Source organism: Oryctolagus cuniculus, chromosome 6 (assembly GCF_051225735.1).
Source record: "Oryctolagus cuniculus isolate XC-2025 breed Fujian yellow rabbit chromosome 6, ASM5122573v1, whole genome shotgun sequence".
Classification (NCBI taxonomy): Eukaryota; Metazoa; Chordata; class Mammalia; order Lagomorpha; family Leporidae; genus Oryctolagus; species Oryctolagus cuniculus.
In genome coordinates this window covers 77,368,421-77,393,636 of record NC_142872.1, presented here as the reverse complement: position 1 = coordinate 77,393,636, position 25,216 = coordinate 77,368,421, and the positions used below count along the sequence as shown (strand labels likewise).

General features: G+C 37.5%; 1 protein-coding gene across 2 annotated transcripts in view; it reads left to right on the top strand.

Annotated features, from left to right (window-relative positions):
- ST18 (ST18 C2H2C-type zinc finger transcription factor) overlaps positions 1 to 25,216 on the top strand; it is a 159,863-nt gene that overhangs the window by 22,837 nt on the left and 111,810 nt on the right. For both annotated transcript variants that reach the window (XM_017341297.4, XM_017341299.4), the window contains exons 4-8: positions 2,954 to 2,996; positions 11,092 to 11,243; positions 12,257 to 12,360; positions 19,414 to 19,468; positions 21,295 to 21,325. In XM_017341297.4, coding sequence (XP_017196786.3) covers positions 19,414 to 19,468; positions 21,295 to 21,325 — 86 coding nt within the window. In that variant the 5' untranslated portion in view covers positions 2,954 to 2,996; positions 11,092 to 11,243; positions 12,257 to 12,360. The remainder of the gene's footprint in view (positions 1 to 2,953; positions 2,997 to 11,091; positions 11,244 to 12,256; positions 12,361 to 19,413; positions 19,469 to 21,294; positions 21,326 to 25,216) is intronic.

The following is a 25,216-nucleotide window of genomic DNA, read 5'->3' as shown; positions in this document are numbered from 1 at the left end:
TGCTGAAGCAGCTCACTTCTGCTCAGTAAGTAACTTGATGTTTGGAAAATCACCCTCCATCTCATCACTAAAATACAGTCAGTGAATGTTTTATTCTGTAATTTATCTTATTACTCCTTCTTTTCCAAAATATGCACGACATTGCAGAACGCCCTCTGAGAGCTCTGTCGCTAAGATATTTACATGAACAGCAATGCAAATATATTTTTAGTATTAGACTAAAAGGTTTTTCTGTACTCCAAGAAGTTTTCAGGATAACATGCCCTTCAAAATAGCAATGATCCACAAAGAACACTTCACGTATCAGTGTATATGAGAAACACATTGTACCATTTAGAAAGTAAGTCAGAATTTACTAGGGCTGGTAAAACATTGAATGCCTCAAGGAAATCTGCATCATTGCTTGACATTTAAATTTGTTTTTATGATCTAATTTGTAATTAATTCATTCCCATATTTTATTTGCTTTTGGCAAATTCAAATATTGTGTGAAATCTTAGATTTGTAATTTGTGAGCTTACATTTGATAATGACACCTGTAATGAAGAAGTACATAATTGCTGTTTCTTTTTTGACATGAATGGCTTCATCTAAAGGGAAGATCAAGTTCAATAAGCTATAAAGTGGTTCTCAGAATGTACTTCAATGACTGGCTAGAACATTCACTTTTATCTGTTCGTTTCTACCCTAAGATATTAAAACCAGGCACTGCTGTTGTGGCGTTGCGGGTAAAGCCGCCCCTTGGGATGCCAGCATCCCATATGGTGCTGGTTCACATCCCGACTGCTCCCCTTCCGATGGCTCCCTGCTTGGAAAAGTAGCTGAGGATGGCCCAAGTGCTTGGGCCCTTGCAACCACATGGGGGACCTGGAGGAAGCTACTGGCTCCTGGCTTCAGCCTGGCCCATCCCAGCAGATAGAAGATCTCTATCCTCCCTCTTTCTCTCTGTAATTCTTTTAAATAAATAAACAAATATTTTATTTAAAAATTAAGATGTTAAAGCCAGAGAAAATATAAACTCTGGAATAAATAGGAAGTGCTTCTGTTCCATGTGGTTGTAGAATATTTGGCCGTTGGCTGTTGGAATTCTTCAATGCATTTTATGGCAAATGTCTATGGCAGCGGTTCTCAAAGTTTGGTTCCTCGAACCAGCTGTACCTGCATCATCTGGGAATTTGTTAGACATTCTCAGTCCCTACTCCAAATGGAATAAGTCACCCGGGCTTTCACAGGCCCTCCAGGTGGCTCGGCTGCAGGCTGACATTGGAGGACTGCTGCTCTGACATTGCTGTGCAGTGCACACCCTCGTGAGAAATGTAGGACAGCCAGCCAGCTCTCAGAGCCTCAACATCAGAGTCCTCGGACTAACAGGCACACAGGTGATCCCCATGTGAATGAAAAGCTGAGAGCTGTATGGAGTAGGGAACTTACCAGTAGGAGAGTATCCTTCAATCAGAAATGTCCTGGAGGCTGTCAAAATGGAACTCAGTGGATGTTTTGCTGTTTGTGTATCCCTCTCAGCTATCTCTGGAGTGAAAACAGGGAGGAATTGTGTAAACATATTGGTTGTGATGCCCAAAAATATTCAATGGAACTTCCAAAAGCTTGTGGAAAAAATTGAATTAAAATATAGGTCTATTTGGGTGCAAACACTGTTGAAATCCGTACTTTTTTTAATAATATGCATTTCCGTGGACTTTTTGAAAACCTCTTATATGTGTTGATTTTTACAATATTTTTATGCCAAAATGAACTTGGCTTCTAATTCAATTTTCCATGGACTTTTTGAATGCCTTCATATAAGAGCACACTGTGCCTACATTGTGAGATGGACAGCAGAGCCATTATCTGGGTAAAAGAGCTATTATCTGTGTAATAAATCATACGCATGCATATGTAAGTGTATATACACACATATATATGTAATTTTCCACAGTAATCTAGATGTATTAGGTAAATGCATAGCTTTCAAGTCTCATTTTTTGTAAAATTTTGTTTTCTAATTCACTGTTCATGGACAAAAAAAGCTAACACATTTTGAGAGTCTTTTCTCCTTGGGTTGTTTTCTGCTTGTTTTCTACTTTTGAGTTCTATTTTCTGGAATGTGAAATTTTTATAGGAATTTTTCCAACAGGAAGGAAGTTGCAAACTTTTGATGCTCTCTTTTTTCCAGACCTGATGATTGGGTTGATGCTGAGGGGATCAGGGAGACATGTCTTTCTCGGGAGGTGATGGCAAATTTGCCTCTTCCCAAGGCTTTGGCATTGTTTTACATCTACTGGGGGTGATCCCGCTGACCTGGCAGGACAAGAGTTGACCAAGTAAAACCTTATTTGTAAAAATATTTTAGCATGGAAATACAAGAGAATTAAAAAACCCTTTTGAAATCTTTGCAGAGCAGCCCCCCTCCCCGTATGTAAATAGGACTGTCACTCCTGTGTTTGTCCACAGCGAGAGCTCCAGATGAACCAGTGTAGTGTGCGATGACAGGAACAGCTGACTCATTAGTAGAGAGCAGTGAAAGGTAATTAACCCTGGGAAAAGTACAGCTGCCGTGCGGGCTGTTCCTTTCTGTAGGATCTGATTAGAAATTAGTGTTAAACCACTGATTCTTTTTTTTTTAAAGACTGTCATTGATAATTCACTTTCACTCTCAGGTGTGTCTCTAGAAAAGGTTCTCAAATGCACTTGTATACAAAAGGGCTCAAATCTAAAAAGCGTTTTCTGCTAGCAATAGACACCTGTTTTTCTTGTTGAGAAAGAGTTCTTTCAGATGAATATTATCTTTGACTAATAAGGAGTTGGTAGTACCCCAACCCATATTCTCATAGTCTATGAATTACTTGAAAAGATTGTTTTATAAAGTTAATAAGCTGTAGATAATTGCCATTTAATTAAATTTTCTCTTTTTTTCTTTCCATTTTTCCCTCTGACTGATGCTGCTTCTCTATAGCAATGGAAATTCTCCGGTTCAAATCTAATTGCTGTTAGGGAAGGTAAGAAAAGATTATTGAAAAATGAACAGTCTTCCCAAAGAGAAATAATCCCCAATTTTTCAATGTCCCTCAAAAACCTGAGAAGTTAAAGAACTTGATTTTAGAAAGCCAGCAAAAATACTTGATTTTGTTAACGTTAGTAATTTCATGGCAATTTGAGCTATATTTACATGTATACATATATTATTTTGAGGAGACCTTACACTTGTTCATCTTGATTTATGCTATTATATGTTAGATATGAAAAGCATTAATTGAAGCATTCAGAATTCACAGTGGTGACTTAATAATGTGGTAGACAGGATATTGACACCCTCCCCCCAAAGATGTCCATGTCCTAATCCCTGAAATCTGGGAATACGTTTCCTTCATGCAAAAGGACATGATCACCTTAGGAACCTCACAATAAGGAGATCATTCTGAATTATACAAGAAGGCCCATCTAATCTCATGATCCCTAAGAGAAAGGCAGATGAATGAATTAGGAGACGCTATGTGAGAAGGACTCCATTGCTGGCTTGTAGGATGCAGGAAGGGCACCATGAGCCAAGGACTGTGGCCTTTTAACAGCAATGAACTGGATTCTACCCACTGCCAGAATAAGTGAGGGAATGAATTCTCACTTGGAATCTGAAAGTAAGACAACCTGCCTTGGTCTGAGCCTGTTGAGACCACACCAGAACTTGGACCTCCGTAACTATAAGACAACAAGTTTGTGCTGTGTTAAGCCATTTTGTGACCATTTTGTACAGAAACAATAGAAAATGAATACAGAGAATAAACCAACCAATAGATGGGATGTAGCTTACAGCTGTCAATATAAATCCTTTTTCCTGTGTTTTAATGAAGAAAAAAAATGTCTTAAGAGACTAATTTTGGTGAATAGTCTGCAGGGTTTAGAATACTTGCTTTGTGGATCTCAGTGATGGCTGTGATCAACTAAGAGATTTCTTCTACTTTGTGGTCTTCCCCTCCCCAGTTCTGCACATGGTAGTTTTGTAAACACAGTGCCTCTGTCAACTGAGGTGTAGATGAGCACATGGTTTATTGGAAACTTTAGTGAGCCTGTGTTAACTGAGCCTGGATGAGTGGAATGGGGTATCAGAGGGCTGATGGGTAGATCTCTGAAGTCTTGTGCTTGATAGGCAATGGTTACTGGTTCTGCCTCTTGCTATGCATGAATACTGGATAAGACAGTGAGCTCAGCTTGCTTACCTTTCCCCATGCGTAAAATTGATAATATTTCTTTCCTAACATGCTATGATGGCAAAGTAAGATGCATAGAGATATTTATGAGAATGCCTAAGATTTCTGGAAAGATGAGCTGTATTCTTTTAAATACTACTGTGTAACATCACTATTTTGATAACATAGTGGATTAGTTTCATACTTCATGGCTGGTGCCACTTTCTCTCTAATACAAAAGTCATCAGTTAGGAGTATATGGATATACATTGTTTTAAATAAGATGTAACTGCCCAATAGGCACAGCATTCTGGCAAATTCTGAGTAAAGTGAAATATAAGAACTAGGAACTGCATAGTTTAGATAAATTGGAGACTTTCCTAGACAGTTTTCTTTCCAAATTTGGAAAAATAAGACTATGTTTCTATTTTCTATTTGGCTTTCATATCTAAAAAAGGATCAATTTAAATCATAAGCCGTGATTTTCCATGTAAATGAGATAAAATAGACATTAAGAAAATTCTGACCATAAAATCTATTATGCTGCACATTTACTCTTCGTATTTGGGGAGCCAATATTAAGGAAAGACAAATATGTAAATTCTCCTTAGCAAGTATAACAACCAGATAAAATCTCTAATATACCAGATACTGAATGTCTGGCATATTTTGTATTGAAATCCAATTAATGAATTGTTATCTTGATCATCTGAGAAGTGTTACTTTTGGTTTATTTCAACTCAATAAAAATGTATTGAGCACCTACTATGGCCATGAAATTATTCTGCATCTGAAGCTCAACAAGGTCACATTCATGAGTCACAACAAAATCACAGCAAGGTCATACCCATGAGTCCATTCCCACCTAGGGAAGAGAAAATGGACCTGAGTCAGGACAGTATCAGGCATAACATAACAGTCAGGATGAAGGTGCCATCAACACTGCTGGAATATAAAATTATGGGTGATGCTGACAAATGCAACAGGATTGACAAATTGCATGTTAAAAGACAGATTTTGAAGTTCTGACACTGAAGAGAAAAATTGCTTTGAAAGTTACAAATGAAATTGACAGATTAAAAATATTTAACTAGCTGTCTTAACTAATACATTGTTTAATCAAGCCACGTACAGCTTCCACTACTGGTGTCCTTTCAGTTGGTCTTTGGGGACATTGATTTATTTTGGCCAAAGTTTTCTACATCTCTCTAGGAATGCATTTTTCAGGAATTGTCAACCTCTGGAAGTTTTTCTAGTGTGACATCTGTGCATCAGTGTCCCTTCTGCCTCTCATGGTTATAATAGTTTCCACATTATGTTGGAATCCTTTACTCTCTGGTTTGCTCTCTTGAGGACATGAGTATGTTATCTGTATCTTGCTATGACCACTGTCCACATGGGGCAATAGGTAGATTGCTGTGCAATTAATTTGTATTGAACTAATAATAGGCAAAATTTTTCAGAGGAATATATTTTATTACAGATTCTGGAAGAATCTGTATTACACTAAACACTGAAATAAGTATAAAATTCAAGGACCATTCTGCAAGAATGCATAACTCTGTCAGCCTCCACAATTAAGAATCATGTTATTTTCTTTGTAAATATCAGTAGAATCTCCCACTCCATATATCAAAGTCAGATAATGAGGATAGGTGACTATATTCTTTCATCTAAAGTCATATTTACAGAATATGATGAAGATTTTAATGAAAAACAGTTACTTTTGGAAAAATCAGAGGACTTGTTGGGAAAAAAAATCTAAAGAACCTCTTAAAAATGGATAAAGGGACTGAAAGATGTCCAAGGATAGCAAGTATATGGTGTAACAATCTATATAAAATAGGATAAATAGAGAAAATTTTCTTTACATAACAAAAGTCTTATTTCTGAATCAACAAGTGCTCTTTGCACTTTATTTAAAATGTTTTGACATTATAACATCATTTAGTATAGGTTTACTCAAAATAGCACATTTAGTTGCAACACAAGCCTTGAAGTTAAGTGGTTAGTTTAATAAAACAGAGTTTCCATAGTTACCACAGGAGAACAGAGAATAACTAATTTCTTTGGAAGCCAGGAAGGTGCATTGGAGAAAAGATTAAGAAAGCAGACCCAGGCAGACACTCCATATAGGACTTTGTACCGGACTGGCTTTTTAAGATGAAACTTGCTATTACAGGAGTTTAAAGTTCTCCCACTAAAATCTGTAGCAACACATGTCTGAACCTTCCCTTGCCCTGGGCATATCAAGCTAGATTCTGAGTCAGAGGGATAGCTAGTCTAATAAGACATGCCTGTGAGATGCATCATAGTGTCTGCTCAATAAAATGTGTCCTATACAAGTGGTTAAAAATGCCATGCCAAAGATAGCAATGCACTGCTCTACATGGAAGCTCAAGCAAGCTCAGGTCTAACTTTTTTTTTAACTTGTATTTTTTTTTTTTTAAGATTTATTCATTTATTTGAAAGTCAGAGTTACACAGAGAGAGGAGAGGCAGAGAGAGAAAGAGAGAGGTCCATCCACTGGTTCACTCCCCAGATGGCCTCAGCAGCGCTGATCTGAAACTAGGAGCCAGGAGCCTCTACTGGGTCTCCCATGCGGGTGCAGGGGCCCAAGGACTTGGGCCATTGTCTACTGCTTTCCCACTAGAGAGCTGGATTGGAAGTGGAGCATCCGGGTCCCGAACCATTGCCCATATGGAATGCCAGCACTTCAGGCCAGGGCAGTAACCCATTGCGCCACAGCGCCAGCCCCGCTCAGGTCTAACTTTACTATTCATGATCAACATTTTGTTGAAAGGCCTGATGGAAGGGAAATTGAAACCCATGCTAGTGAAGATGTCTTCTTGTGCCAGTGTCATTGTTTTCTCGGTATGGCATTGAGATGTGCTCTCTCTGAGTGTTAATGGAGGTCACTGTCATGCTGTCCTTTGCTGCATCTAACCCAAGTAGTTCTTCACAGTTGACTGTTGAGAAACAAAATGATGTGATTTCTGGTGTCTCACCTTCTGCTCGCCTGCCTTTACGGCAGCAGTGATTAACAGGACTTTCACAAAGTTTCTATGTAGTTACAAGGACAGTTTCAATCTTCTGTCATTTTTTTGCATTAGCTATGATTATGCTTTTACCACAAAAATGCATTTGTTTTAAAGGTAACAATACAGACTGGGAGAATAGCTTATGTTTCATCTATATTTATCAGCACTCACTGTACATTTGTGTCTTCATTACCAGGAAATATTAAGGGACATTGTGCCATCTATTCCTGTTTACAGTTTATTATGCAGAGATAGGAAACACTTAGCATGTAAAATGAATGTAGAAATTATTCCTGGATAGAAACACGGACATTTCCCACTCGTTGGCTCTTTCTCCTCCATCACCGGATCAGAGTGTAATTGTCAGTAATCAGGCCTGCTTGCTGCTGATAAAACCACTCTGAATGCTAGCAGCCTTCTTTGTGTGATGACTCAATTATTCCAGAAGTGCCTCATCAAATCTGCCCCATCAGCTGGGCTAATAAATAAGGAGAAGAAACTGGCCCCCCAAAGCAAATTATAAATCCATTTGCATTAACCATTTCGCTGGTCCATGATCTAGGCAGAAATAAGCATGGCAGATTGTGTTAAGCTTATTTGAATATGTTTATAATGTTTACAGCATGCAACTTTTTTTTCCCACAAGGTGTTGGAATTATTGGTCATGAATGGCATCTAAATGCAGTTCTGTTAATTACAGCAAGGCCTTAAGTATCTTTGAGGGCTATTTTGTTACTTAAATCAGGTGAAAGTTAAATCATCTTGCAAGAGAGAATATAGATCTTGTGTAAGTTATGGGAATTGCTTCAGAGTTTAAGGAGATCTGTGTTTTATTTTCCAAGAAGCTGGAAGGACAAATAGAAACACTATAATGCTTAGTAATACAAGTACAATTACTTCCTACATATCACAGTGAAGACCAGAAGTTATTTTGATTCTCTGTACGACTTTAGCACTCTGTAAAGCAAAAATTGTATTTTCTAGATGGAGATCAGAGTTGCTATAGCACACGTTGCACTTAAAAATCCCATGAAAGATTCTATAGGGCAGAGATTTCAAAAGCAAGGCAAGTCAGTAAAGATCAATTCAATTCATCAATGGAAGTTTTGTACTTTTGTATTTTGGTAAATCATATTTTATTCTCTTAAAATAACAAACTATTCTGAATCACAAGTTTGTTTATATTTGAACTCCAGTGACCACTCTAGAAAGTAAAAAGCATTAAAAGGGGATCCTGAAAACAGTTTGATGACTAAATGTCAAACAATTGATCTTGTTGAATATGCAATGATGTAAAATCTGAAATATCTTCCCTAGAGGTGAGAGGTACCACTCCCCCACTTTGCAAGGGGAGCTGAGTGGGTCTCCTGTGATCAGGAGCCTAATTGTGCACTGGTGGTAAAAGCAAAGCTGTGGCCAATAAATAATATTTTGCCTGCCTAAAACATCTTTAATAAAACTCACTGCTTATTTTCCTTTACTCCAGCCAATGAAATGTATTCCCTACTATCAACCTGGAGAGCTAAGCAGAAGAAAGTCATTTTTGACAGCATAACTATAAATTGGCAATAGCCTTTCATGATTTTTGTGCAACAGCTTCTAAATATATACTCTCGTGCTGGGATGGAAAAGCCGAATTCTATAGCTCACTGATTAGAAACTCTGAAGTAAGGAACTGAATGTTTCTTTAGAAATTTAATGGGATAAAATAGCAAATGGAAAACTGAAGAATCCCATTGCTTTCCCCTTGAACTTGAGATACCATGAAAAGTCATACAAAATTTCACTGTTACCGAAATGATCGTGTTGATTTAGGTAACAATCAATCTGGAAACTTAGAATTTAAAATAACTTGTCTTCCCATTCCAAAACTAAATTAGACAAGGAAAATCCCCCCTTTTCATCATTCCAACTATTCAAATTAGGAGAATGGTTAAGAGATCAAAACTGTTGGAAGTTATGGAGATAGGACCTCAAGTGATAACAGTATTTAAATATGCTGGCATTCCTATGTTTATCTATGAAGAAATGATATCTGAGTGATCATTGGAGATTGTTTCAGTATTTCAAACTTCAGAAAGGACCTATTCTGCATTTCTATCCTGACTGGGATAGAGCGGTCTAGCTCCTTTGGCAGGCAAATTTCAAAAAGTTATTGGTCGTGGTGATGACTTCATATTAGTTATATAACAGGGTGACAAATGCGATAGACATTTCATATTACATTCATGTGTTTTCACTTTGAGTTTAGTTTGGAAATTTTTTAAACAGATATTGCATTCATTTGCACTGCAGTAAGTCTGTGGTTATTTGGGGGATACAATTGACAAGTGTATCATATCTCTTTTCATAATGTATCCCACCTGCTAAAATATACTATGACATACTCTATTTTTTAAAACAGCACAGCAGCTTCATTTTATTGTACCAAAGGTTTAAAGAACTGTCTTTTTCAGAAGCGAGTACTTATCCATAAAGCAGCTGTCAAGAACTGACAGGACCTAGTTATTTGCAGAGAGTGAAGCAGACAAATGGAGTACTCTGTGATGACTTCATGTAACAAATAAAGCCATGTGCTAATCAGAGAGCACACTTAAGAACACTTTAGGTTACTTACATCTTGGTTGTTATGTACTTTCATTTTTTAAGATTTCTGTTCCATAAAACTATGCGTTTCAATGCAAAAGTATTGATCCTAGTGGGTAGCGGCTAGAACTAACACTGTTGCAAGTTCTGGGAGTTTGGTCAGATTCCAAGTCTTAGGTTAACTTCTTTCAAAAATAGGTATTTTCCATAAAGATTTTGGTAAATCCTTTAGTTATATAAAATTATTTAAGATCATCAGCAAACACACACACACACACACATTAAAATACGGCAATTAACACAGTCTTTGAAAGGTCTGTGTCTCTTTGATTTAATGTTGCACATTCAGCAGCTAGAGAGATCTGATTTCAGTGGAAGATTTCTTTTGGTATCTGCATAGAGTGTGCTTCCCAGTAGCAGGTGGGTGGAGTCATTAATGACAGACGCATGCAAGGGAGAGACCCCCAAGGACTGCCCCGCTGCCGTTTGTGTTTTGGTGTGCTTAGACATCCTGAGCCCTTCTGTGTCAAATCATATTTCTAAACTTATATTTTGTCAGCGCCCTCTGTGCACTTCTCCAAGCCGATCTCAGCTGTGCTGCCTTAACTGTCTTCCCCAGGGAGGGGAGCCACAGCAGATGGGGTTAGGGCAGAGGGCTGATGCATCTGACAGCAAACGGCCGGGTTGTTGAGTGGAAGCTGTGAGCGTCGGGAAGCTACTTTTCCCCTGAGAACCAACTAACCACTGAAGAAAGTTGAAAATGAGCCCTTTGAGAAACGCTATTAAAAGTAGTAAAAAATTGCAATTGTGCAGATGATGTGCTGCTGTGTGCTTATTCGGATGCTAATGAGTTTGACATTAGGGAACTCAGAGGCTGTGCAGCTACTCCCTTATGTGATTCAGTTCTTTATTGGCAATCTTTGAGAAAATAAATGGAAAATGTATTGCTAATAAATACATAACACGATAGGGTATTAGACAAAAAGCCATTACTTGCAGGATTTGGAAAGAGCTTTGTTCACCAATGTGACTGTTTTCCAGGATCTTTTGTTTTAGGTTAGTGTATAGCAAACAAAGGGGAATAGGCAGGTGGAAAGCTTCAGAACTCTTTCTGAACTGAGGGAGAAGTAGAATAGGCCAAAAACAGAGAGCTTTTTTTCCCTCTAGTTGCAATCAAACACAAACTAAGAATTCCCAAGCTCCTGTGCTACTTTTCAATGCTTACATCATGTGCAGTAATCTGCTCCATCAATTGAGAGACTTTTATCCCCATTTTTCCCCAGGAACTACAGTTGCTGACCTGAGTTGAAGAAGCATCTGCTTAATGTCTGGCCAAAGCCTACCAGTAACACAGAAATCTATGGTTAAGAAGCCGGGCGCCTCATTACACTGCAAAGGGTAAAAGACAGGACCATAGTCATCTTCTGCATGGAAGGTTGGTGTTTTGTGTTTTAAAATACCAGGACTGCTGGATATGAGCATTTAAATGTGCACTGATGTATACAACAGTTGTATCAAGAGGCCCTCTCTAGTATGCCAAACTTACTAGGGTGAATTTCAAAGTTTTCTCTCAAGGGGCAACTGACCTCATAGAAACAGATTCTCTCCCCATCCTTGGGACAAAATAGAGGGGATGTAGCTCTCTGTGTTATAACTGAACCCAAAGTAAAATAAGGGCAAGTTGTCTCCTTGGAATGCAAGTGAATACATCTGCAGGGGGATTTGAAGCATTTTGTAATGGCTTGGTAAAAGTCAACCCTAAATAACTGCATGATACGTTATGAATCATCTTTTGTAACTTCTCAAGTATAGTATGTGTCAGATCTTTTCTCAACGTTTTCTTCTAGTGCTTAAAAATAAAAGTTATCAAAACTAACTAAATAAATGAAAGTTACCATAACACTAATTGGAAGTCCCTCTTAATCCAAATTCCCAACTAAATAGAAGACATAATATATATCACAGGTCTTGAAAAAGTTCCTGGAAAATAAATATTATGAAAAAATCATGCATAGATTTCAAAAAATTTTGTGTCAGAATAAACTCCTCTTTTAATTCCTTTTTCCATAAACTTTTTATAGTGCCTTTGTATGTAGTTCAGTAACAAAGACAAAAATAAAAATGGCTTACCTTTAATAATGTAAAATAATTTTCTCATTCTTACATAGTGCAAACATTTTCATTCTCTTTGTAGTACTCTCTGACTAAATTGTAGTTAGAAAGTCTATATATTGCTTATTACTCATTTAAATGTTTATTACTGTTCTTGTATTTATTTGTCCAGCCTGATAAATCTTTCTATCTTTCTTTCTTTCTTTCTTTCTTTCTTTCTTTCTTTCTCTCTCTCTCTCTCTCTCTCCTTCCTTCCTTCCTTCCTTCCTTCCTTCCTTCCTTCCTTCCTTCCTCCCTTCCTTCCTTCCTTCCTTCCTTCTTTTTTTCTCTCAATAGAATGAACTTCAGGACTTTTCACTGAATCGGACAAAGACATTTAGTCACTCTGACGGAGCAAGGCAAACTGAGTTGGCGTGCAAGTTACTCAGAGAAGCACAGAGGTATGGCTCCACTTTTATTCAAAGCTGGAAGTGTATTGAAAGAAAATGAATTCAGTAAAATAATTTATATAAGTGCTCCCCTCTACAACAGTGGTTCGTCTCTGTATTTGCTCTGAAATTTGTTGTTCCTACTGCATTTAGAATTATGATTTTTGCTAGAAGCACAATCCATTTAATATTTAGAAGTATTAAACAGGTGAAGTCCTCTGTGCTCCAAACTCTTGCATATTTATGGTAAGGTTATTTGTTTACTTGTTTGCTCTTAAGGTTCATTGTTATAATCATTGAATTAATTTGGACTAGAAATTAGTACGCTAAAAGATTGAAAGTAAACAAGTAAGATGTTTTAAAAGCATGATTTTAAAAGCACTACAGGTAACTTCTTGAGTTAATTCCCACAAACAGTGAGAAGTGAGGAATTGGGCTATGCTTGGCAAAAAGCTTTTTAAAATAATATTTGCCTATATAAGGAATCTTGTTTTTTAACATCTACATATTTTGCAACAGACGAATCTCAAAATAACAGAAAGGGAAAAAACATTAAAGGCCCTTTTACTGTGTTGCTTGCCCTAAGTAATCTTTAAATGGGACATATTTTAAAAAGTACAAAAAATAAACTAAAAAAAATAAAACCTCTCCTGAAACATAAAGCTGGCAATTGCCCCCTGATGTCACAAAGCTGTGACTCTGAGGCCATGGTACGGTGACTAATAGAAATCCTTGGCACACATTGGTTACCTAAGGGAATAATAGAACTATTTGCTGGAGTCGTTTGGCAAAAGGACACAAACATATGGCTTTGGTTTATATTCAGCACTGCCAGTGGTGCAGAGTTGCAGGAGGACGTCTACAACAGCACTGGCAACTCAGAAATCAGGGGTGAAAATCAAAATAAATCATCCTCCTTATAAAAGCTGGTCTCAGGGCTAAGATTTCTTCTATTGTGATGTTTTTCAAGTAACTCCAAAAAATTCTCTTTGAAAATCTCTCATCCTTGGGGGATGCAAATGCAGGTGGCCCCAGGAAGAACTGTTTCCCAGACAGCTGCCCTTAATCTGGTAGCATACTGAATTTACTTTTCCTTTTGGGTTTGATATTTATGGGAGTGAGAGGAATTAGGGGAGACAAATCTTTCAGCTTTCTACATAGAAGCAAAGACAGAACAGTAAGAGACATGCAGGAACAGCAAGTGGAAGTCAAGGATAGTGTGCCCCAAATAGAGGTGGGAAGTTCAGAAAATTATCAATATGTCTTCTGGAGGATGCATAAAACCATATTTTTGTTAGAGTTCAGATTTTTTGTTTAATTTTAAACTATTTTTCACTTTTACTTTGAATAAAAAGATAATAATTGTACATATTTATGGAGTACAATGTACTGTTTTGATACCTGTATACAATGTGTAATGATCAAGGCAGGGTAATGAGTACATCTATCACCCAAAGCATTTATCATTTCTTTGTGGTAAAATGTTCAAAATGTTATCTTCCAGTTGTCTTAAAATATGTACTATTATTAATTGTAGTTGTCCTACCATGCAAAGGAGCACCAGAACTTCTTTCTGCTACCTTTGCACCTGTTGACCAGTTTACCTCTATACCTCCCTCCACAGCCTCTGGTAGCCTTCATGCTATGTCTGCATCTATGGGATCAACTTGCTAAGACTCCACATGGGAGTGAGAACATGCAGTATTGGTCTTTCAGAGTCTCAGTTTACTTTCTGAATGTACTCCTATTCTTTCTGAGTTATCAATAGTGTATAAAAAGAAAATAAAGGATGTAAAAAGAGGAGAACATAGAAATAGCATCCTTAACCATTCTACCTTTATATGCTTATCCTTTGTTTGATATCACAGTTCATTTTCTCCATAATTTTCCCTTGTGTAACAGGTAAACATCTCTGCTGCCATTTGAGCTGACCCAAAGCTATGTTTAAAACTGATGACAGCACTGTGCACTTACTCCTCATGTAGGATCTCTGTCCTTAATGTGCTGTACATTGAGATTTAATGCTATAACGAGTACCCAAACAGTATTTTTCAATTTGTGTTTCTATGTGGGTGCAAACTGTTGAAATCTTTACTTAATGTATACTAAACTGATCTTCTGTATATATAGAAAATTGTAAATGAATCGTGATATGAATGGAAGGGGAGAGACAGCGGGAAAGGGGAGGGTTGCGGGTGGAAGCCAATGTAGTCCATAAGCTGTACTTTGGAAATCTATATTCATTAAATAAAAGTTAAAAAATAAATAAATAAATAAAACTGATGACAGCATCATGCAAGCCAAGGGCAATCAGTGCAAGGTTCTTTATGTGTGTGTGTATATATATATATATATATATATATATAAAATTTGGTTCTTGAGAAAAGCATCCCTGAGAATGAAATTTCTCAGGGGGAGGACCCCAGGAACCCTTCTCAAAAGCCACAGAACTTCCTGTGTCCATGGCCATGAGCTCCCTAGCACTGAAACAACATCTCACACCAGGAATGAGACACAGCACCTGGGACTGCACTACCAGTTCAAACATCTCAAGAAAGAAGCATAAAGAAATCTTGATAAGAATTCACTGCAGACTGATAGCATGTGTTAGGAAAAGAGTTGCAGATTGGTGCCTCCTCATATGGAGCACCAAAACTGTTAGGAAAAGAGGCGCAGAATAGAGAGGAGGCAGTGTACGAATTTATAGCCAGTCCAAATTTATTCAGAGGGATGGCGGTGGGGTGGGGTAGGGGGCAGCAGGCAGAGGAGAATTCCTGGAACTGATCTTTCAAGTGTTCCAGCAACTGGTCTTTCAGGTGGCTGTAGAGGGTGGGGGTATGAAGGAGGTAGGGTGTGAGACCCAATTGACATTCAAGGGCAAGGAATAAATTCCAATGTTTATCTATCTTTGTGCAATGCGCCAGAATGGCTGAGGCTTATGTTTTTGTTCCATCAGCATATGAAGCACTTCTAAATTTAAAAGTAGCCACCTGTATAAGATATCCATCTAGGACATGCTTGTCTAAGGGTTTTTAGGAATTTTCATGCAAACATTGGGATCACCATAACTTTTTCCACAATTAAGACTCTCAAGGCTACTTATGAATGCATATTGTAAATATATATTGAAGTTATTGGTGTCTGGAACTCTGTTGAAAGAAGAAACAAGCTTTAATATCACCAAGGGAATTATTTCTTTCTATTTTTAAGCAGTATTAAATATTTACTTCAAGAACTGGGTTTGGTTTTGTTTCTTCACAGTTTTATCATTAATGCAAAGTAGGATTTTAAGGGAAAAATTGAATTCAGAGAGAACTAACCGACATACCAGTGATTGGCTTGTATGTGTGAAAGCAAAGTAGAGTTTATGAATTATGTGCCTTGTTCCTCTCTCTTCTGACAATGCCAGAACTTCCACTTCAGTTCCAAAGAAGGTTCCAGCCTTTTGCACTGGGATAATGTGGAAGAGATTAACCTTGAAATAAGCCCCTGTATTAAAAGCTGGTCAAGTACACACAACTAGGAACCCACTTTATATACCTGTACATAGATTTGTAAGTATAAAAAGATATTAAGTGAGAACTTTCCAAATTAAAGTTAATAGTTACATTTTATTTGATAGTCTTTTTTCCTCTTCATTGCATATCTGCAAATTTGCATTTCTATTTTACTTCTTATGCATTCTTCTTCCAAGCATTGCTCCTTGGCCTTTGTAATTTTGTGAATTTCTTCTGCCACTTTTCCTGTGTTTACTCTTCTGTCTGAAAAACTGGGCCATGGAGCCATTAAAAAAAAGTTTTCTTCATGACTTTATTGTGAATTATACACTGAATTAGAATTACTTGTTTTTCCTTCCTACATAAATATTATGCATAGTATATGCACACTTATAGGTTAAGCTGAACTTTACTTAAAGTAGTTTCAGATCAGGAAAAGTAAGAGTAGCAGAGTTTACCTTGAATATTCCTAACTCTGTTGAGTAGTAGATTGATAAAGCCAAGAGCAATCCATTATAGGAATCTTAGAAAATATTCTCTGTTGCCCTTATTCATAAACTATACACTGAGGTATTAAAGGGACTTAAGAAATCTGAAGAAGGGTAACTCTTTAAAAAATAAAATTTCTGTTTTGGTAAAAACAACAATGACCTAGTAAGTCTTACAAAATTAATTGCAAGCTTTTCCACAGTATTTGGGACATAAGCCATAAAGATGATCAGGTTTCCTTTTCCAGTGGGGGGGGGGGGGGACAGTTTCCAACAGGAAGTATAATTTTCAACGTTGCAATAAATGTCATTCATTCATTTTCCTGAATCATGTCACAATTGTAGATCTCCTCTATAGGTCCAGAACAAATTGATAATCTTATGCCATCACCACTGTGGGGGTCTGAAGACATGAGATGGAAATCAGTTTTAGTGACCTGTTACTTGAACAGAGTATCCATTGAATATGAGATTTAATTTTCTAAAAACTAGCCTACTCACTAGTAACACACCAAAGTCCATGAGAATAATCCAAGTGAAGAATAATCCAAGTGAAGAATAGTTAGAAAAATCTACCACCATATACAAAGTTGTAGAGAAACAAAGACCTATTTTTGACTTTAGATCTGAGAGAAAACCTTCTCGTAAACAATAAAACTCCATTTCCCAAAAGAGAGCCACATGTCCTTGGAGTTTCTGGTGTTTTTGTTTCCCAATAAGACATGACCAGACACCAAACTTAGTATTTTTCTTCATATGAGGAGGAAAGAGAGAAGGTGAGATTTGTATGGATTCATTGTATGTTATGAATTTGATTTATTTCATTTCTACAACTTTGCTCAAAAGTTAAATTTAAAAACCTAGTTGTATTAACGCATTATATTTGAAAATGTTTATAAATAAATATATATATATATATATATGTTACACCAATAAGAGGACAGGACAGCAGCCCAACAAAATACAATTATGAGACAAATGTGCCAAGCACAGTTGAGGAGAGGTCCATGAACATTTATACATTCTTTCCAGTGACTTTAATGGGAAGGTGGCTGTATGTGGTGGAGACAAGACAGCCAGGTCCTTAGATAGCTGAATTGCAAAATAGAATTAGACTTAAAGCTGTTATAAAAAGGTTGATTAAAGGATGCTTCTGAAACTTTTGCGGGTGCCTGCTGGCACTCTATACAGCCTGTGTTTCGGTTTTGGTTAAGAAACTCATAGAGTTCCATCTCATCTTGCCTTTGGAGGAATTTCTCAAAGTGACCAGGGAGAATCCATTGCACCTGTGTGTCAGGAAAATAATAGGCTCTTGCTGTGGGACGCTCCCCTAAGGGAGTGGCTTTCTCATTTGATGGATTTCATCATTTTAACCCTCACATGCTACTGATTTCTCTTAATCTAGTTGTTAGCACATGGAGAGGCATTTGCAAGAGTTGAGCCACTTTACATGTGACAGAGATACCCTTGGGAGGAGGGGATTTCACCACGCAGCACTTGCCATCATGAGTAAACCAAGCCACTTTAATCTTAGACCGTGCCACATCTGTCATAAACTCATGTGGTTCTAAAGAAGAGACTTTGACGGGGAAAAAGATCACTTTTGTTTTCTTGTTGTTTTCTCTTCTTGTGCAGTTTTAAAACATCCCTAACAATGAAACATTTTATTTAGACTCCAGTAACTGCTGTTCAACAAAAGCAGGGCACACTTTTTGTTTACTAATTTAAAAAGCAGTTCAGTGATCGGTATGGTGTTTATTATGAAATGATGACAAAAGAGTTCTGGTGGTTTTAATAGTTTTAGCTTACGAGAGCCGTCGTTAATTTCGCCTGTAGTGTTGCAGGTGAAAAAATGCACAATGGATAAATAGTCTATATTGGTTTAACTGAACATAATATATAGTGTGTTCTGGAGTTGTTTGTCTCAATAGACTATAGTAATCAAAAGTAATGAACCTATTATGTGCAGGACCTTGGAGAGCGTCGAATGGCAGTAAAAGTGTGGCACATAAAAGGTTTATTAAAGGAAATTAAAGTCCATCATTGCCACACCTGCTCCCCTATTATAAGTCTATGGCAGGTCAGTGCCTTCAATCACAGCCCAGCCTCCGAGAGCGGAGACACAGCTCCCATTACTATTGCAGTCACACCACAGCCGGGCTCGTGTCAGGATTTAAGGATGGGAGCCACGGAGTGTGCCTTCTGCCTGCCTCTGATTCTCAACAAGCAAAACAACTTATTTATATTTAAGAATTCTTTCTGATAAAGTGCCTGAGTGAATTAAACTCAGAGATGATTAGCAGATTCTAATGAAATGGATGGGTGTCTTCAGGTCACAGCCTATGAAAACAGCAGGCTTTGAAAGTCTTTGCATCCTTTTGATAATGTATTCGATTACATTTAAGATATTTAGTATTGTTGTTTCAGAGAATTTTCTATTGACACCCAGATACCTCATACTTTATCTTCCTTATACATTTGGTTATCTTCCTTATACATTTGGATTATTATTACCAATATTTCTTTTTTTTTCTTGGAGTCCCAGGAATAAACATTATGTCCTTCGTTGCTAAAAAATTTCTTGTGGTGTTTCCTGGGAGTATTTCAGGAGCTTGCTTTTGTGTGGCTTTTTCCCACAGTGAATTGTTCTCCTGACTTAGAAAGGGATGTGTATCAAGAAGGGCCTACCAGTGTGAAGGAATTAGGTTTTTGTAAATCAGTCTGAAATCTTTCGTTTGGTACTTGAGGTCTCATCTCCTGCAAAACCGCTGTTAATCAGACAATCCTTTTTCTATCTTTGTAATGTCAGAAGCATTTGAATCACTAGCAAACACTTGTGGACAAGGACACTGGCCCTCTCATTGCTGTTCTCTCTGGTTTCCAGCATCTATAGCTGTGTCTCTAAAACTGGTGGTGTGCCGGGGCAGTCACAGTCAGAGCTCCGTGCAGTCAGAATGGGATTCAAGAGCGCATAATGCTACTCTGTTTTTCACAGTGACCTTCAGAACTACTAATTGCATGTTTTCATATTTTGGTCAATGTCAAAGGAATGACCTCAAGACTTTTTGTTCATGTTGCAGATGGATGCAGAGGCTGAAGATAAAACGCTGCGTACTCGTGCTAAAGGAAGCGAGGGTGAGTTGGCAAGCAAGTTCCATGCCACCATGCCCCCCGAACACCACAGAAGATAGGAGTTCCCAGGCTCAATCCTTAATGTGTAGTCAGGATGATTATATATTCCTTGGGGCTCTTTTTTTCAAATCAAGCCAGGACACTGACTCTTGGCATTGGGAGAGACAAAACTCTAAGAACCAGGAGAGGAGTTAAAGGGATCAGAAAAGTCCAAATGATGCTTCTTTTTACAATATGTAACCCTGAGTAGATTTGAACATCGTGGACAACCTAAAGTTTATCAAGGGAAAGTGTTTCATAGAGACCTTCAGATTCCGTAAGTGGCCTTAGTGGCCCAGGGAAGAGACCGAAATGTTAATTTATTACCAGAGCAGGTTTTGCTTTTTATGTTATCTGGTTGAGCAGCTCCCAGACTAAACTTAGTTCAAGTAAAATGATGGTGTTTGTTTTTTGACTTTCCCTGGTGGGAATTTTCAGCTGCTCTGCAAAGTAATGTTTGGAAGGTTTAACTTGCCGGTTATCCCTTGCTTTTTGTAACCAACAGATGGTGATGTAATATTGAAATATAAACAGGCCCTTGATGATCTAAACATCTGGAAAACAGGATTGACTGGCAATAATATCCCTTAAGGAGAATAACCTTTATTATAATTAGCCATATTTTTGTGATCCTTAATTCTATGTAGAAAATCAGAGGTTCATGGGGCCTCTGTAAACACTCAGAATAGCTGCTCCCCAGCCCGCCAGCCCACCAAGAGTCCCCATTACTGAGAAAAAGCTGAGTCAGGGTGGCTCCTCTGGAAGTGCTTTGAGATTCATAGTAGCAAGCAGCCCATCACGTGGAATGTGGAATGCTTTCCTTAGCTATGTGTTCATCAGTGGAATCAAATAAGTTAATCCCTCTTCTTTAAGAAGTCCAGAATCCCACAAATTTCAATGAATTCAAGGATAATTTTTTTAAACACTCCACTTTTATTCAACAAACTTCCTGATAGGATACAAGCTTAAGAAAAGCAGTTCATTTCATTATTTAGGATAAACTCATGCTTGCTATAAATACCAGCATTCTAGAGATTGTATCTGGATTATTTGAATCTCTTATTTTAATGTCTAAAACACACCATTATATCATGCTTTCAAAATGTGGGTCTTTTAATTTGCAGTTCTTTTTGGACTTCAAATCCTTTGGCACATGCATGTACACCCTTAAATAGAGCCAAAATGTTCTAGAAATGAAACAACTGTTTCTCATGGAGCATGAGTAATCTTTAAAACCACCTGTTGTCTCTCCCAATATGCTGCTTATCCTCATGTAGGCAGGTATTTATAAACATGAATTCTTTAGGTCCCATCATTTCAGTCAGGAAAATCAAAGCTCTTTTCTGTGAGTTCCTCCTGTTTTAGAAACTTGTTGATACGAACATGTCTGAAGCTTATCCCTCCCTTTCTGTTTGGAGGGAGTTTATAAAACAAAATCTATGCACATCCATTTAGTTAAAGCATTGCCAGTTTCCTTTGAGTGCTTATTTAATATCATTAAAAATAAATAATCTTGGGATTCTTTTGAATAATTTTCTATCAAAACCAAAATTTGTTGAAAATGAATTCAAGTCTTTTTTTATGAATCTCTAAAGACAGGGACTTTTAAGTCCCAACAAGAACTGGGGGAAAAAAAAAAAAAAAAACAAGCCTCCCAATGAGGAACTGAACTAGCCATTTGTTGATGGCTAGCTCTAGGCACACAAGAAGTTTCAATCACACAGTTTTGAAAACCATCAACTGATTGAGTCCTTTTGTTTTGTTTTGTTTTGTTTTGTTTTTGTTAACAGTACCAATGGATTCTCTAATCCACGAGCTCAGGTAAGATTTGTCCTCTGTTGCTTTTTCTCATGTTGATAGGCTTTAATTAACAGAATGAATCATACCTTCCAAGCCCCAGAATCCTTGTTTTGGTCTGAAGAATAAGCCAACAGGCTTGTTTCACTAGGCTCTGTCCCTGTACCAAAGCAGCAGAGAGGAGGAACAACTGTATTGATAATTTATCCAAAACATTCAACCCAATATTTTGGCCACAAGACACAGCTACGTTTTGTGGTAAGCTGAGTCATTTCCAACTTTCCTTTGAGAAATGTGTGCTGACTCTTTCCACGTGACTTGCATGGTCAGATTTTGCACTGATGGTCAGTGAAGAACTGGGGTGTCGCTGTCAACCTGATTAATGAATCTGCCAGATCCTAAGTTATCCACTTTTTTAAGAAATACTCAGTTCCATCTGGTGACCAAGTTTTTTTTTGTTTTTTTTTTTTTTTTTTTTTTTTTTTTCTTTTTTTGACAGGCAGAGTGGACAGTGAAAGAGAGAGACAGAGAGAAAGGTCTTCCTTTGCCATTGGTTCACCCTCCAATGGCTGCCACGGCCCGCGCGCTGCGGCCGGCGCACCAGGTACTTATCCTGGTCTCCCATGGGGTGCAGGGCCCAAGTACTTGGGCCATCCTCCACTGCACTCCCTGGCCACAGCAGAGAGCTGGCCTGGAAGAGGGGCAACAGGGACAGAATCCGGCGCCCCGACCGGGACTAGAACCCGGTGTGCCAGCGCCGCAAGGCGGAGGATTAGCCTAGTGAGCCGCAGCGCCGGCCCAAGGTATAGTTTTTAAACAGTACCTTTTAGAAAGAGAAATACATGCAGATGATACATTTCCTGTCAGGAACAACATGATCCCTTGACTCTTCTCTGGATTTGCTATTGCAAATCCAGAATATCCAGAATCTACCATTTAATCCACCTTCTTAAAGCAGCGATGGTCTTACGTGTTTCTTAGGGAAATGTTTGAAAAATCGAGGATGTGTACCAGTGTCTGGCACACTTGAAATTGAGAATATATACCTTAGCAGCTTACATAACTCTGTTTCCAGGCACCTGTGCTTTGTGATTCTTTGAAGCATGGGCTGTCATAGCTGCCTCCCGGTTGTGTGTGGTGCATCCTGTCAGAGCTTTGGTTTACCTGTTTAGTGAAAACTTTTCCTAGCAGAACTCATGTTTCTGCTCTCCTACATGGAAGTTTGTTAGTAGAAATCATGATCCTGCTTAGGTGATGATCTCATCATTAAAATTTTAATTGTTAGACTATTTACATAAAAGAAGTACAGGCACATAACTGGACAGGATAAAATTAATTACCTGGCTTGTTTGAGTTTTTCTTCTTTTTTTTGAATACTTATGTATTTATTTGAAAGGCAGAGTTACAGAGGGAGAAGAGGAGACACAGAGAGATAACTTCCATCTGCTGGTTCACTCCCCAAATGTTCACAACGGATGGGGCTGGGCCTCTCTAAACCCAGGAGCCAGGAACTTCCTCCAGGTCTCCTTTGTGGATGCAGAGGTCCAAGAACTTGGGACATCTTTTGCTGCTTTCCCAGGCACATTAGCAGGAAGCTGGATTGGAAGTAGAGTAACCAGGACACAAACTGGCACCCATATGGGATATACTAACATCCCAGATGGCAACGCAACACCGGCCAGAGCTCTTATTTTTAATCAACTATCATTTAAAAATCCCTAGTTTTTGGTGACTTCATGAGCCCTGTAGGAAGATTAGTGCTCCAAGTGCATCATATGTTTTCAATATCACGGGATGTCTTCCTGGTAGTTTTCTACAAAACTTTGTGCCTGTGAACACATGGCCATGCTCCCCTAAGAACAGGGCCAGCTCCCCTAATGAAGGAACCATCAAGTCTTTATAGGGAATCAAACTCTCAGAAGGAGAAAAAGATGTGACTTGAGAAATAAGTCAAGAAAGATCAATAAAAAGAATTTTTAAGGAATTAATGTGTGCTTTAGCCTAAGAAATATATAATTCATACAGGAAAGGGAAGGAAGTAGCAGAGAAAAACATTTAATATAACCTTTTGTAGAGAAAGATAAATTAACATTCAAGGATATTATTAGTGTTAATAATTATAATGAAATTAACATTTACTGAATTTTACCTGCAGGATACTCAAGCTTTCTTTGTCTATTATCTCATTTAATCATCACAATAACTTTATAAGGACAAAACCATGACTATTCCAATTTTCAGGTGAATAGAATAAAAGTAGTTTATGTAAATAACCCAAGGTTGTACAACTGACAAGTATAAATAAAGTGAAAACAGTTTATGTGAATAGCCCAAGGTTTTGCAAGTGGCAAGCAACGGGACTTCCAGCTAGCTCAAAGAGAAGCTTCTGGACCAGCAGGGGATACTTTCTCTCACACACGGTTACTAATGTTTGGAACATAAGTCAAATAGAAATGGTTCACTGTTCATGTCCTCAAACAGCTGAATATTCAAAGTTCTACATTTTAACCCTTATGATTCATCTTGCAACAGACTTGTTGTCTTAAACATGGACAGAAATATGTATTATTTAAAAATAACAGTGTTTTTTATTCTCTAATTTTCTAAAAATTACCTTTTTTCCAGACATTCCATTTTCTCTAATTTTTTATTTGAGTAACTTTAAAAGCTGGTGATCATCACTGGGAAACTTCATTACTGGGAAATTTGTATATTTTTCTTTAAAAAGAACAGGTTTATAAAAATTACTGAGTGATCATCTTAAATTTTGCGATTATTTATGTTCAAAATCATGATCATGCTTAGGTTGAGTAGGCTCAAGCTGTTTCTTAAGTGCTTTAAGTTGATTGGGACGTGCACTCAAATTATTGCTCCATACAAATTTTAGGAAAACAGTGTTGATTTAAAGGGAAGCTTATATTTTTAATGCCTTCTTAATTTTTGTACAACTCTATCCATTTCCCACAATTGCATTTCCAATTTATTCCAAAGATTTGTTGTGATCCGTAATCACCACTGGGTGCCTGAACCCTGAGTAGCTGAGTAAATGTGCTATGTTTTTCCTTCCCCAAAAGTTATGGTTATTTTGAAAAGAGAGCATTGACCACTTTAAGTAGTTCTTCTTTTTAGAATGTATTGGATATATTATTGCTTCTAGAGAGACTACTTACAAAAATACTAATACAAATGAAGCTAATTTAAATATACTGTATATTGTTCATGGCACTAATAAAAATTGATACTGACATTTTCATCTTCTTATTATACTCTATGTCAGCCACTATCATCACCATTAAAAAAGCAATTTATAACCACAGGCCCACCTTTAATCATATTCCTTATTAGCATTTCCAGTTTTTCCTCTAACACAATTCAGGTTACAGGTGGTGTGGAGAAAGCTCTCTTGCGTCTTTCTAAATCATGAGCATTGAATTATCTCTGCTCTTTTCTTTTATTACTATTATCCTTAATCTGAACCTCATGCTAGTGCATTTACTAATATTGGTAATTGTCTCATGCGTTGGCAAAATGTTTTATACAGGTTCAGCCCCTTTCTTTTAATTAGGAAAATATATTCTAGCTTCTGAAATGGCTTTCCTGTGTGACTACTTAGAGAGACAAATGAAGTCAAGGCTCTTAAGTAAATTAGAGCCAAATCCCAGAGTCCTTTCTTGGTTTGTCAGTGCTTACCAATTTGTTGGCTTAAGTTTTGTAATGCAAATTTTCATTTTGGAGTATCTTTTCAGTTTATTTTATATAATTTGTTACTTCATTTAAAACCTCATCATTTAGCATTTGCTTGTAAATTTGAGTGTGCTAAATACTTTAAGAACTCTCTAACCAGTATAGATTTATTAATGTTTCATTAGTATGTGACAATATTTGTGACTTACAGATTTACACGGCTTCTCTTTT